The 16777-nt window shown below is 22.8% G+C and overlaps 1 protein-coding gene across 1 annotated transcript; it reads right to left on the bottom strand.

Annotated features, from left to right (window-relative positions):
• Window positions 1–11806: 11806 nt before the first annotated feature.
• Window positions 11807–13060, bottom strand: LOC124929485. Its single transcript, XM_047469861.1, has 6 exons — window positions 13034–13060; window positions 12749–12964; window positions 12587–12679; window positions 12419–12517; window positions 11937–12351; window positions 11807–11853 (listed from the first exon to the last, which is right to left on the bottom strand). The coding sequence occupies exons 1-6, from the start codon at window positions 13058–13060 to the stop codon at window positions 11807–11809; spliced, it is 897 nt and encodes a 298-aa protein (XP_047325817.1).
• Window positions 13061–16777: the final 3717 nt, after the last annotated feature.

Genomic DNA, 16777 nt, shown 5'->3' with positions numbered 1-16777 from the left:
AAAAATTTGATGATATAATTAAACAAAACCTCTAACCACTGAACATTTAAAGTTTGTATACTATTTTCTAAAGAGACATAATAAGTTGTTGAAAAACAAATTGCACAACACCTTCTCCAATCTATGAAATATTATATCAAGTATACACATGATTCCCATAAGTTATTTAAACATATTTGCCTCTTTGCATAGTGTATTTAATTTGTATCAAAGAGTCAATGATTGATTCTAACACAATTTATTTAAGCACTTCAAGAACAATGATATCACACTATAGTCTTTATGAGATGTATTTAAAAAAACAATTATTCATTAGAGGTAACTTGAGGGAATCTTTGGTGATTTACTAGCTATTGAATAACTTTTCATAATTTTATTTTAATCATTGATTATACTCTCACTTATAAAGTCACTAGTTTGATAAAAAAAAAAAAAAAACATATACTAGTCTATAAGAATCATTGATGTCTCTCGTTGATCCATCCAAACATGATTGACTAACTTCTCTGACGATAAAAAAAAAAAATAAAGGGATTTTAATGATTTGGAGCATGAGGTTGGGATACTAAGTAGAAAAAATTAAAAATATAATAGTCTATATAAAAAAATATTAATTAAGTTGGTTAAATATTATGTTAATGTATTATTTAAATTTTAATAGTAGTGTGCTTAAACAGTTCATAAGATATTAAAGATCGATTCAATTCTCACATAAAACACCTTAAGAGCTTGTTTGATGAATAAGTTATTGAGATTTTACCCGGTTATTATCCCAAAACTCAAATTTCACGTCACATCTCTAATCAATAATTTTATTTATTAAATATCAAAATTGTCTTCTCCTTAAATATTTTATTTTATAATAATAAAAGTTTACTTCAATATATATATAATATTTATTTTATTACATTTTATTTTTTTAATATAAATTAAATTCTGAAATTATTTCATTTTAAATATTTTTATTAATTACCTTAAATTTAAATTAAAACACAATATAAATTCAACTATAACCTACCATATTATCTAATATAACATTTAAATTTTAAATAATTCAAATAAATAATTAATTATACTAGAAAATAAAATTAATATATTTGAATAACAAATATTAATTAATTTATATATATACATTATCTAAATTAAATATTTATAAAGAAATTTATTCTACTTCTTTTTATATAAACTATTTCTGAACAATAATTTTAAATAAATATATAAATTAATTTAAGTTCATATTTTTTTAATTTAATAAAATAAAATAAAAATATCATAATGTAATTTAAGAAAAATATATTATAACTAGTCCACTGACCCTATATAAACATTTATGTCATCCAAACTATATTTTTATTGATATAATACATTATATTCAAAAAAAAGTAGTAACAATAAAATTATAATCAACTTATATTATCATTCTTTTGTGTCTACCCTTTAAATATAAAATTATTTTATTTTAATAAAAGTTAATATTAAAATATGTATAATTTTTTAATATTTATTTTATTATATTTTTTAAAAAATAATATAAATAAATTATTATTAATTATAAATAATATATATATATATATAAAGTATAATGGTAATAAAATGTAGAATGCTACTTTTTTTTTCTAACAAGTTATTTGAAAAAAATCGGCGTTAAAATTTTTTTTATGAGATTAAAAAATAAACATATTGAGTTACTTATTCTTTCCCATTAAGGGTTGTTTTTCCTCTTTTCACTCTCACAAGGAAAGGGTAAAATAATAAAAAAATGTTTTTTTAAATGACTATTTTGTCCCCTTTATGTGAGGGAAAATGAGAACAGAGAAACAAAATTAGAACAAAAGATCTTTTCCAATTTTTTATATCGTGTTGTGAAGTAGCTCCACATCGACTCCACCTGACAGCCATAGTAGAAAAAAAAATTATCATATAAAAAGTTGGAGAGAGAAAACAATGAATGAATGCTTCCGAACATGATTTTTTCTATCTAACTTTTTAGATGATAATTTTTTTTTGACCCGTTTCTTATTTTTTCTAAAGTGGGTATAGGAAGTCGTTGTCGACGCTCCTCTATAATTATTCTTCTTATAATTTGGAAAAAAATTTATTTATTTATTTTTATTAGTAACATTATGTTATACTTATTTTTCAGTTACCTATTTTCTTCAACTTTGAAAATTATTTCAAATTATTATTGATAGATGTCTTATTTTTTTATTTTACTTTGTTTGTTTTTAACTTAAAATATATTCTTGATAATAATTATAATCTCCTATTTTTGGTATGGAGTAGATTTTTTTTTCTATTTATTGTTGAATTAAAGATGAAACGATTATTCTATTTGTAATGTATTTCATCCTCGAACATTAATAAAAATAAATAAACATATAATGTAATTAATATATTTATTTATTTTTCATATTTTAAAAAAAATATTTTTATAATAATAATATAAATTTTTAATATATATTATATAAAATATAATTTACCATAAAAATATATAATTTTATCATACAAACATTTTAAAAAAATGAAAAAAATTATATAAAGAGAAATATTGAGAGATGATATTAAAAAGATTTAATAGGCGATAGGAATAATAAAATTCTTCTTTATATTATTTTTTTCAGGTAAATCATCTCCTCTTCTAATCACCCATCTCCAATCTTTTGTCACATCATGTCCCAATATTCAAAACTCTTCAAAAATCTTCACAATCTTCATTAAAAGTTTTTCTCCCTTAATAAAATTTTAAAGTATTTTAAAGATTGAAACATGCATTTTAACATAGCCCGGGACATATTTGCCCCTTTTGAAGTTCAAATCCAACTTAAATATGTAGTTTTTTTCAAAATAAAATATTGACCAGTTATGTGGTGCAAGTTTTGAAGAATTAACCTTTCATACCGTTTCACTAAATGATATTATTCTTCAAAATTACTTGTTTATTTATCTATTTTTATATTTCTACTTAATAATTTTATTTAAAATAATAAAATATTTTGAAATTATAATTTAAATTTTATTATGATTAATAGTTTAAATTCATATATATAATCTATTTTGAAATTAAATATTTACTAAATAAACATTAAATAAATATTTTTTAATATTATAAATTTATTTTAATAAGAAAAAAATAATGATATATTTTTAAGAGAAATGATTAGGTGAGGGAATTTGGTGTGGGAATTTGGTGTGGGAATGATGTGGCATAATCTTATTCGCTGAAAAAATCAAATAATTTCTCTCTTTTCTCTCTTTCCTCCCACTTTTATATTTTCCAACCAATGAGGTAATGCCACGTCATTCCCTCACCAAATTTCCTCACTAAATTTCCTCACTCTATCACTCCTCTATTTTTAATCATAATAAATTATAAATATACTTATATATATATATATATTAAAATTATTAATCATATTTTTTTTAATTCATTAATCATATTTAAAAAATTCAAAATAATATTAAAATATATGATAATTGATTTTAATATTATAAAGTTATTCTAATAGATAAGAATTTTATATATTTTAAATAAGAATATAATATAAATAGAATTATATATATTAAACTTATTAATAAAATTAAAAACTTTATTCTGAAATATCATATTTAATAGTTTAATTATTCTAAATAAATTATATTATAAATTGATTTAATAATTATAAATTGGTTATATAAAAATATAAATTGATTTAAAAATATTTATTTCAAGTTATCATTGATTTAATAATTATAAATTGGTTATATAAAAATTAAAATTTAATAAAATTAAAAATTCAAAATATTATTATTTTAAATAAAGTTATTAATTGAAAATATATATTTTAAACAAGTCAAATTTCAACAGAAAGTAAATTAGTTTAGCTGTTTGTAAAAAATAAAATATAGCAAAATACATTTGTCAAGACTTAACTATGTTATTTTTTTTTTTTTTTTTTGTTATTAGTTGGATAAATTTAATATTTTTTTAATAAATTATTATGCATAAGTAAAAGATTTTTGATACATAAATATATTTGATACCTTAAATAAGTCGCTGATAAAATATGATATTTTCTCAAAATACTCTAAAAATATCTTTTTTCATTTTTTCCGCATTATTGTTAAGACATTCTCTCCACCAACTCACCACCAAATACAAACTAAAAACAGATTTTCTTTTCCAAGTATTATAATTACTCTATCAAATTATTTCTTCTCACTATTCAAATTTGCCTTTACACACTATTTTTTATATTGGTATAAATTAGTCATTATATTTAAATTATGTATATTTTGTCTATTAAATTTATTTATATAATTTATTATTTTAATTTGTTTATATAATTTATTTATATTTTAATTTTTTTTATCATATATTTTATAATAATATTTTGTATGTATCATAAATTTATATAATTTTTTTTTCTTTTGTAATATAATTTGTGTTTATTTAAAAATGTTTAATTTTTTATACGTATTATTGATTTATAATTAATTTTATCAAAATTTTCTATAATTAAACGAGAATTAAAAAAAGTTAATGAGTTATTGTAAAGTTATGAGGTTTAATTTGTAAAATGTTAGATAAGAGTAATAATATATACAGCAACCTTATACAGCACATTCATACCACACCTATTTCATTTATAAAGAAATATAAAATATATCTTAAAAAAAATACAAGAGAGAAAAAAATATTTTATCTTTCTTTCTAAATGATTGTACGAGGGTGTTGTATATGTATAAGAGTGTTGTATATATATTACTCGTTAGATAAATATATAAATATTATTGAAAAAGTTAAAATGTTGGTATAAAAAGAAATATTTTAATAATATTTTTTAAGTTTGAGAATACATTTTTAGGTTAAAGATGAATTATTATTTGATTTAATATTTTTAAAATTTTAAATTTAAAAATATGTTTTTAGGTTAAAGAAGACCTAACCCAAACAAAGCAGTAAATAATAAAAGAATTGGAGTAATAAATTTTTGGAAACAGTTCTCTAATCTCTTCCTGGCCATTTAACTTCTGTTCATTTTTTTTAATATAATCTATACTTCTATTCATTTTTTTAAAAATATTTACGTTTTCTCTCAACCAAATAATTATCCTATTAATTGCATTTTTCATTATATAAATATATTAGTTATTTAATCTTATAAATAAATAATATAATATATATATATAATAATAATGATTAATTTTTAAAATGTCCGAATTGTCGAGTCGAGAACTGTGGTTAATTTGAATATATATATTAGAGTAAATGAATATTTGGGTCAGATTATGGGGGTTGGCCCGCCTATAAACTTAAAACGATTAAAAAAAAATGCTAGGTATGTTTCGATCTTGCAACCTAACACTCTTTAATCAAATAGGCTAATAAGATTTTATATTTTAAATTCAACACCAAATTTGATTATTGTGAGACGTTTTAACTATATAAAGTTCAACTCTTATATATAATAGGTTTAAAATAAAATAAAAAATACTATCACATTTTTACCGTAATTTCTTTTTCCGATTTTTATATCATTACTCGTGCAAATACACAGATTATATGCTAGTTAAAATTAATCATTCTTAATTAAATAATTTAAATATTATATATTAAAATAAATTGCATTACATAAATATTAAAATAAAATATATTAAAATAACACAATAATTATCCTCACTTAATTTTATAAATATATTAAAATAACACATATTTTATTTTTACTTAATTTTATATATATTATATATAATTAAAATTAAATATACTAAATTAAATAATTCAAATAAATATAAATGACATAAACGTTAAAATAAAGTTCTATAAATAAAATTGAATTAGAAAGACAAAATATATAATATATAATTTATATTAATATTTATATATTATATTTTATTTTAATTTATAATATTTATTTAAATTATTTAATTGAGAGTTCATAAAAAAATTCTTAATTAAGTAGTTAGAAATTATAAATTTAATTTTACTTATATTTATTATATTTATAAAATTATGTAAAGATAAAAATAAATAATAAAAGTAAATACACATTATATAAATATTAAAATAAAATGTATAAAAATAAATTAAATTATATGAATAAAATTAAATTATTGGTTATTCACCTAAAATTAAATATATTATATTTGTAAAATTAATTAAAAATAAAAATAAAAAATCAAATAAATATACATTATATAAAATATATACTGATAAAATAAAACTCACCTAAAATTGGAATTCATGTCCTACAATAAAATTAAATATATTATATTTATAAAATAATAAATGATTTAAATAAATATACATTATATACAAAGATAAAATAAATTTATATGAATAAAATAAAATATATAAAGATAAAATAATGTTGTATTTTATGTATTTTATTTTAATTTTAAGTAATATATTTTATTTTAATATTTATATAATATATTTATTTTATATAAAAAAAATTTAATTATATATATTTTATATTTATGAAATGAAGAAATTATAAAGTTTAGAAAGAGATGTGTCTAATAAGTGGGTGTGAGAGAAAATGTAGATATTTAGGAAAGTAAAAGAAAATGTGGCTACATTAGAAAATGGGTAGTGAGCTAAGGTATCTAACAGTTCCCTATACAAATATCATATTAAAGTCTACAATATTATTTAATTTTTTTTTTTATTATACTATTATATTTTGATACTTTTTAAATCTTTTTAAAATGAAATTTTCAAAATTATTACCTATAATTGTTTTTTAAAATAACTCAGATCCAACCAGATCACAAATAAAAAATGAAATTTGCTTGATAGTTAATTTAACCCTTTGTAAAATTATACGGTTCATGCATACACTATTTATAAAACCATACATTATTTATATAATTAATTTATTTTTCTTGTGCTAAAGATTAGTTTATTGGATTTTGTAAATTTTATTCCTAATTTCATTAAAAGTTGTGAGAATCCCTTAGTTGAACTCTTTTAGTTTGAAAGATAATTTGATATTTTTAAATAATTTATGATCTTCATATTTTTAATGGTACGTATAGTCTTGAAATTAATTTTCTTTTCGTAATCTCAAATTTAAAAAAGAAAAATAAGGAGTTTCAATTTAAGACAAGATGTTACTTTTGGGTCGGGTTACCGGATAGGCATATTTTTTTAAGATAAAAACTTTAATATTCAATTTTTATAAAAAATAAAAAATAATATTATCATCTTATTTTTATAAATATTTTTTTCTCCAATTGAGATCGAATAGATAAGTGGACCGACATAATAGCATGGACATTAGTGGACCGACATAATAACATGGATATAATAATTATTTAGTTAATATTTACAATCTTATTTAAAAATGATTAATTTATAAAATAAACAAATCATTTTAAAAAATGTCAATTTATAAAACAGACAACTCTAAGTTAAAATTTTGATTCAAATTAATTTTTTATCAAACAAGCAAGTCTTTCAAAAATTAAAAAATTTGATATCGTAATTTCTAAACAGAATAATTTTGAGCCAATTAGATACTCAATTTTTCAAAATAGATTTGAGTCGCACAAATTTCTTTTACCATGCCTTATCACATAAATTTATAATGATTAAACCTTCTATAAAGATTTGTACTTTTTTTATTTTAGCTAGTTTAGTTCAAGAGTTCAAAATTCATTACCAATTTACCATTGTGAATTTGTATATTAAGATAATTTGATTTTTTTTTTCTTATTCATTCAATCAAAGACCAATCATGAGAGAAATCATATAAACGAGCATTAATGGCCCGGTAAGAATATAAAAAAATTATTTATGTACAAATATTTTAAATAAAGTAATATTATTTAAATATAATTAATTTTAATTAATTTTAATTTGTTCAAATTAAATTCCATCCAAATTTATTGTTAACATATATTTTTAAATTTATCAAATATTTAAAGTTAAAAAATTAATTTTTATGAGTTTGAAAAATCCTAAAATAATATAAATATATAAATCATGAGTTGCACACCAATGTGAATATAAGTTGATAATAGAAAGAAAAGTAGTTTGGACAAAAATGTTAAAAACATTGAGTTTTAAATTAAACTATTAATTAAATTTCTTATTGTTGTCTTATATGATAAATAAAAATATTAAAAAATCACATAACTATTTCTTAATATTTATTTTTTATATTTTATATTTTATTATATATATTGATTTTGATTATTTAAGAACTAAATTTAATAAGAATGACATTTATCAAAAATAAAAAATTAAATATAATTAATTATTTTAAAATAAATAAATTATTATAATTTATTATTAAACAATAAAATCAATTTTTATTTATTAATAATAATTTAATATTATAATATTTTTGTAAAAATATATATTTATAGGTAATTATAAATTAAAATAAAAATATTTATTAATTACTTAAAACATGTCAAAATATAATATTAAAAAACATATTGAATATATAAATATATATTATTTATTTATTATATTTTATAGATATATTTTTATGTATATATATATAATAATTAATATTAAATGACAAAAAAATATTAGGTGAAATGTATTTGTTTTTTATTTAAATATTTATTAAATAATTAAATTAAAATATAATTTTACATAATAATATTTTATAATAAAAAATAAATTTTAGAATGAAGTTGATAAAATTTTATTTAAAAAAATATTAATATTAGTTCTCATCATTTTTTTTCAAGTTTTTTTTACTCTAATATTTTTACTATTTAGTAACTAATTATCTCATTTAATATTTATTCACAAATTCTATCAATTTTTATAATGATGCATCTACATATTTTAACCACCAATATTATTTTTTTCAATAGACCTTTTATATTATTAATTTTAAATATTACAAACTTCTTAATATATATATATATATATAATTAAATATAAAATATGTAATAGTTGATATTTTCTTTTTAAATTTTACTTTAATTCTAAAATATTATTATTATTATTATATATATATATATATTATAATAATAAATAAATTTAAAATAATTTTTCAATCACTTTACAACATAAAATATTTAATTAAATATATTTTAATTTTTTTCCATCGTTTTAATTATCCTATTCGTGAGCCTATATGCTCTAAACATAACAACTTCAAATAGTTAGAGCATATGAGGTTAGGGCAGCATAGTAGTTGTCTTCATCCTTTAATTCCTCTAATTCATCCAATGATTTGTTATTAATAAAAAGAGAAATAAATGATAATAAATTGGATAAGAAAACCTTTTTCATTTTTTTCTCAAACTTACCCACTTCTTCGTCTCTAATCTCTTCCCTCATTTCTCTCGATCAACCAATAATTTCATTTAATCATAATATCATTTCTTCCCTAATAAAGACGAAGAGTTCGAATATCGCAATGTGCAAGTTTGAAATAATTATAAAATTTTATAAAAATAGTGTAAAGTATTCGAAATGATAGTTCAATTGGGGAACAAATGATATAGTGGTTGACCGAAGTGAGAAAGCCTATAATATGATGAGATAAATTTATGTAAAATGCATAAAATGATAGTTGGTGTTGGTTGACTGAAGTGAGAAGGTATATAATTATTGTTAATTATAGCAATTGACCCAACAATTCAACAAGTGAATCAAATACAAGCTCATACTTAATGATACGTGTCATATTGTTAAATACTGTACAACCCAAGATTTTATATTGCACTTCATTAGACAAGGACAAAATAATGACAGATAAAGCAAGAGAGAAGCAACATTTCGTTTTAGATGACATGTTATATGTTAATACTTTGCACACAAGGTAATGTTGTCCATTTTGCAATTGACAAGTACCAACAAAGCAACAATCAAGTAAGGGATATTCATGAAGATTTAACTGAAATAAGAGAGGTTATTGAATTTTGGAAATAGAAGATCATTGGCAAGCCAATAGAGAATACAAAAAGACCAAAAGGTAAAGGAAATGACCATGACAATGGCATATCAGTAAAACTCTATAATAGAAACCCTTTTGTTTCTAAATCTGGATCCGAATAAGAAACACCAATTAATTTATGGGACACACATATGTTTATTATGAATTCAGATTTAGTTGGTTGGATGCCATACGACTTCAGCAACCAAAAACAGGATTTTTGAACAAAAGAGTAGGGTCGAATTAATTTTGCCCGGAACTGAAGATTCTGTTTCCACAAAATTGACTCAAGCCTTTATCTATGGAGAAGAGTGTTATATAAATTAGATTTTAAATCTAGAGTTACCGTGAGAGAAATCGCCTTAACCCTCTACTCCGACCTAACCGAATATTCATTCTAACACTATCCTCTTCTAGCTTCTCTATCTTCGATTTTACTTCCCCAAATCTCTTCTTTCTTCTCTGAACTTTGATTCTTCACAACGATGCAATCTTTTGCTCCCTGCCTCCTTAATTAGGGTATTCCAAGAGGAGATCGATAGAGAGCACGTTCTTTTCTTTAACATCCCGAAATCTCTTCTTTCAATTCTTCTCTGGACTTTGATTCTTCACGGCGGCGACACAATTTTTTACTCCCTGCCTCCTTAATTAGGGTATTCCAAGAGTTCCTCCATTAAGGTAGTCCAAAAGTGCCTCCTTAATTAGGGAATTCCAAGGGGAGATAGGGAGCACGCACGTTCTTAAAACTGTTTTGGCTTCATAATTTTAATAAGGTTTTTGTTTGATTTAGAAAAGCAAATTATAAATGTATTATTTAATAACTAATTTATTATATTATTTATGTAAATAATTATTTATTTTATTTTTAATTCTGTTTAATTAATTTGATAAGTAATAATAAATTTATATTAAATTCACTCAAATTAAAAAAAATGATTTTTTTTATGAATATACAATTTGTTTTAATTGACTAACCGACTCTATATATTCTTAAAAACATTAATTTTGTAAAAAGTAAAAAATAAAAATATTAAAATTAAATGTTACATAATCCTTTTTTGTTTGTTTGTTTATAAAGAGGTTTAAAAAATTATAAATATTTAATGAAAAACGAATTTTAACTTATTTATGGTTTTCGAATTAAATTTAAACCAATTCGAATTTAAGTAATGTTTCCATTACTTATTTTCAAATTTATAAAAAATTATTTCAACTAATTTTAATTTAAAAATTATTTGAAAAATACATTTAAATATATAACTCAAATTTGTCAATGAACATCATAATGTTTAAACATTATTATAAATTTAACATTCAAACTCATCTAATTCCAACACCTATATATCTCATACTATATATAAAAAAAAAAAAAAAAAAAAAAAAAAAAATCAAAGAACAACATAATTTTTAAACATCATTTTAAAATTACAACTTTCAAAATCATCTAACCCAACAATTATAAATCCCACACATAAAAAAAAAAAAAAAAAAGTCAAATAACAATATATTTTTTAAACATCATTTTAAAATTAACATTCAAAACCATCTATCCCCAACACTCATAAATCCCATAGAATTTCAAGGAACAATATAATTTTCAAACATCATTCTAAAAATAACATTCAAAATCATCTATCTCTAACACTTATAAATCACACACTTAAACTTTGTTTCAATGAACAATATAATTTTTAAACATCATTCAAAAATTAACAACCAAAACCATCTAACTCCAACACTTATAAATCCCACAAATTTTCAAAGAACAATATAATTTTCAAACATCATTCTAAAATTAATATTCAAAACCATCTAACTCTAACACTTATAAATCCCACACTTCAACAAAATAAAAGAGTTCATAATACTAAAATAAAATAAAAGTTTGATCTTCAATTTCTTTGTTAGTTCAACATCAACCCCTACACCTTTTCAAAATCAATTTGTTCGTCATCCAAATTTAGCAAACCTATATATAAAGACATATACACATAAAAATGATCAAAATTATTATATCACATTAATATAAATAATTAAAGTTATTAATCTAACCTGAATTAGAAGACGTTGTTGTGGGAGGCATCGATGTAGATGTAGTTCCCAAAAATTGTGACATCATAGCTGCAATTTTTTTATCCATCTCGAGTTTATCATTTAATCTTGACTCTTGATTCTCTAGTTTATCCTTTAATCTCGCCTCTTCCATCTCAAGTTTATCATTTAATCTCTGGGCTCGTAGATTTTCCAATTCCGTTTGATGAGCTCTTTCAACATCTTCTATTCTTGTTTGAAGACATAAATTCTGGTGGCGAAGAGATTGTTTTGATTGAATATCTCTCACTTGTGAAATCAACACTCCCCCACCCATTCCGATCACATATCCATGACTTTGATTACCGAAAACAGACTCTATTAAATCAATATTTGAAATTGAAGGATTTTTCTCTCTCATTGAACGCATTTCATCCTTCAATATAAGATATTTATTATATTATAACATTAATCAAATAAGTTAAATATATATATATACTTACAACTTTCAATTGGACATCAGGATCAACGGTTCTATCTTTTTTAATTCGAGTCTCAAGAAAAACGTCTTCGAATGCTGGAGGACGTCCATCTCTCAACTCCTAAATAAATTAAATAATACACAATTCAATTGATAAAAATTATGAAACAAAATTAATTAGATGTCTTACTATTTCTCGTTCTAATTGAGTAAATGACTTGCTTCCAGTGTGGTGAACATATTTCACATTTTGTCTATTCCTTCTATTCGTTGAGCTTACTTTCTGCAATTAATATTGAGATATGACTTATTGAAACAATTATTTACAACAAAAAATGTATACAGTACTAACCTTGAATTGATCTGTGTTATATCGATGGGTAAACAACCACTCCCAGTCCTCCTGTGTAATTTCTTTAGGTTTGTCCGCTTTAATTGCTTCTAAATTACCGGAATGTCGAAAGATATGATTGAGGTGATTATTTGACCTCCACGTGTTCCAAAGATCTTTCATATGTCTTAACGTGGCGTCTCGATAATTATCCATATTCTCTGCCTCAAATTTATCCTGAAAAATTTAGAAACATTTCAATATAAAAATATTATTACATATAAATTTAAAATAAAATTAACTCACCTTAACAGACTGCCACAAATGATCCATAGTAGACTGTAGTAACAAGGACCATTTAAGTGTGCGATGTGGAATGGCAAAATTATCTCGCACCGTGGCACCCAAATGACGGGTCCAAATTCGTTGATATTGACACCCTCTATATCAACGGTTTTAAAAACCGTTGATATTGACACCCTGTTGATATTGACACCCTCTATATCAACGGTTTTTAAATACCATTAATATAGTATAGGTCAATAACAACCGTTTTAAAAGCGGTAAATATTAACCCCCTTTATATCAACGGTTTTTAAAACCGTTGGTATTAACCCCTTAATACCAACCGTTTAAAGTACCGTTACTATTTTTCGTTGCTATTAATAGTTTTTTTACTAGTGTAATATAATAAGATGGTTGGAGAACTAAAAGTGTATTGATTGGTTGAAGTGAGGATGGTAGGAGGGAAAATGTGTATTGATATGAGATGGTTGTGATATAACATGCTCGAAATGATAGTTCAGTTATGATATGTTAGGAAATATGAGATTGATTGCAGTGCAAAACGCTTAAAATGATAGTTCGGTTGGGAACAAGGGATATGTTAATTAAGCGAAATGAGAAAGTCTATTATATGATATATAGTTCGGTTGCAAGTAACCATGTATAGGTTGGTTACTCGAGTAAGAGATGATAAGTAAGAGATGATAAGTTATCACAATATATATCAATATAGATAATTAATAATAAATTAAAATTTAAAAATTGACATGAAAAGTAATAACTTGTACACTTTGGCAATTGACAATTTCTTGTTTAGTCTAAGTGGGCCGCTAGTAAATGAAAAACTGAAAATCCTTTTCCACTTTTAATTTATTTAATTTCCTAAAAAACAATATAAAGTTATAAACTATTAAGGCCTAAATATGTTTGACTCGTATATTATTATTATTATAACATTTTTAAAATTAGTTTTTATATAAATTCACATAAATATAAATACAATTTTGAAATTTTCTGTATAAATTCAAGTTTCAAACATGACAGAAGATAAAAATTAAATTTATCCATATACATAAATTTTTAATTTATATTAATAAATGTATTTTTTTAAAATAGAAATAGCAATTAAAGATGACAATTTAAAACCGCTGCATGATAATCGAATCGAGTTGTCGTATTTAAAACAATTTTTTTCCCGATTTGACCGATAGTTGACTGAGCATGGGACGTGGAGGTTAATTGTGTCCTTCGTCCCAAATCGAGCCCAATTTCTCCCAATTATACCTCACACACTTAAAACACAATTATATATATAAAATCACTAATATATTTATTGATTATATTTTATAAGAGTTTTAAGTTATTTTTTTATAATATTATAAATTTTTAATATAGTATATTAAAAAATTCGTTTATATAATTTAATTATATAAAAAAAATATTTATTAGAATACGGTATAAACGAAATTCCCAAAAATTAAATAAGACAGGGATGATAGTAAAAAAATCACGAAGTAAGAACATGGCGGAGATATAATTACATTCCTCGCCTTAAAACATCCCATTGTCATCCTTATTATCAATAAACTTTGTGTTTTGTAATATATTTTATAATGTCATAGTGATATATATATATATATCTTATAATTTTTTAAAAGAAAATATGAGAATAAATTATGTTGTATTATTATTAATATAAAAAAAAAGAAACTCTCACAATCACATTAATATATATATATATATATATATATATAGAAATTAAATAAAAACTCAAAATCATTTTTACCCAAATTATTTAGGGAAGCATTTTAAGTAAGGGGGAGAGAAATTATGTTTATTATATATATATATATATATATATATATATATATATTTCATATAATTAGTAATTTACTGGGAATGAAATATTCAGATGTTCCTTAATCTAATAGTAATTGATTTGTAATAATACAACCTTATTTATAAATGATTTTAGATTATTTGAAAGATATAAAAGAACAATTATATATAACGATTATATTATTAAATATTTTGAAATGTTATAAAAATGTAATTTAATATTTTGTTTAATTACTGAAATGAAGTTATGTTTTATTTGAAAACAATTTTAAAATGTTTTTTTATTATTATTGAATTTCCATAAATATAAATAAAAGGCCTAATAGGTATAATGCTACCTATAAATTGAATTAAGTTTGAAATGTCTCTTTATGCATGATTTTGTTTAAAATTGTTTCTTATACATATATTTTTATTTGAATTTGTTCCTTAAACATTAATTTTTGTTTGTTTTTGTTTGAATATACACCCCTAAATATTTACAACTATTTGTTAGGATCGGGGACGCCTTTGGAGGACCGGGGTTGTTTCCGGTTTCTGAAAGGGTGGCCTCTTACAACACACACAACACTTTTGTGATAGTCCGGTTAGAGACTATAACCGTTCTTAACACTACACAGATTGTTACAGACTCTTGAACCGAGTTCAAGTGCGGAAATGTCCGTTTCAATCTGAAGCAACGAATACGATTCGGATGAAGTTTATGAGGAGTCGGTTTAAGAAATATGTATAGACCGGTTTTGATTATTGGAGTAGGATTATATTTCGGTTAACGTATTTCGGTTTTTGGAGTAAATAAGCGGGAAATAAATAAAAGACACGAGACAAAATTTTTATGGATGTTCGGAGCAAACCCTCCTACGTCACCCCTTCTTCTCAGATTATGAGAAGGATCTCCACTAACTTGAATGTTACAACACTCACACAATGCCGAACGAGCCTTAATCGCTACTCGTCGGTTACACCACTCACTATGATGTAATACAATAACACAACACAATACAACTTTCGGTAAATGAAACAATAGATTTCTTTCTCTCTCTCTTAATAACTTTCAGAAACGTTTTGGACAATTTGATGCTTTTTATTCCGATTTGATGCTGCTTTGATACTTCTTCCTTGCCTTCTATTTATATGAAAAATATGACAACGGTCATATTTTCTCTCTCCAGGAGATTGGCCGCTGGAAACTGGTAATGATCAAGAGGCTTGCACGCCTTCCCTCTTGGACAGATCAATTTGGACACATGGCAGACATGCACTTAGCCGGTTTGCATGTTGGAAACATGGCAGACATGCACTTAGCCGGTTTGAATGTTGGACACATGGCAGACATGCTCTTAGCCGGCCGCCTGCCTGACAGCTACCTGCTGCCTGGAGATTGTTTCTAGATTTGGACAAGCATGCCTGACAGCTACCTGGAGATTGCTTCTGGATTTGGACAAGCATGCCTGACAGCTACCTGCCTGGAGATTGCTTCTGGATTTGGACAAGCATGCCTGACAGATACCTGCCTGGAGATTGCTTCTGGATTTGGATTACTCATTTAATAACCGGAGCTTGACATCATTTAATCAACCGGAACATTTATGACCGGAACATATTTATGACTGAGCGACTCATTTAATAAACCGGAACATTTATGACTGAGCGGCTGCATTTAATCAACCGGAACATTTATGACTGAACGACTGCATTAAGTGTCGGTTGACCGAACTCCGAGCCGGTTGACTGAACTTTACTGACCGAACCGGTTGCCTTTTACTTCAAAACGAAGTAGCAAAACTTTAAATATTATTTGTAACCAGTGAGATTTGATCCCTGGTCAAATGTGTGACAGACAGAGGTGTTTACCACTACACTACAACAACTTCTTGTTATATTTAAACCAATTAATATACTTGATATAACTTAGCGGTTTAACAT

Source organism: Impatiens glandulifera, chromosome 1, assembly GCF_907164915.1.
Source record: "Impatiens glandulifera chromosome 1, dImpGla2.1, whole genome shotgun sequence".
Taxonomy (NCBI): Eukaryota; Viridiplantae; Streptophyta; class Magnoliopsida; order Ericales; family Balsaminaceae; genus Impatiens; species Impatiens glandulifera.
Note: the sequence above shows the minus strand (reverse complement) of the source record. Positions and strands in the feature narration are given on the sequence as shown.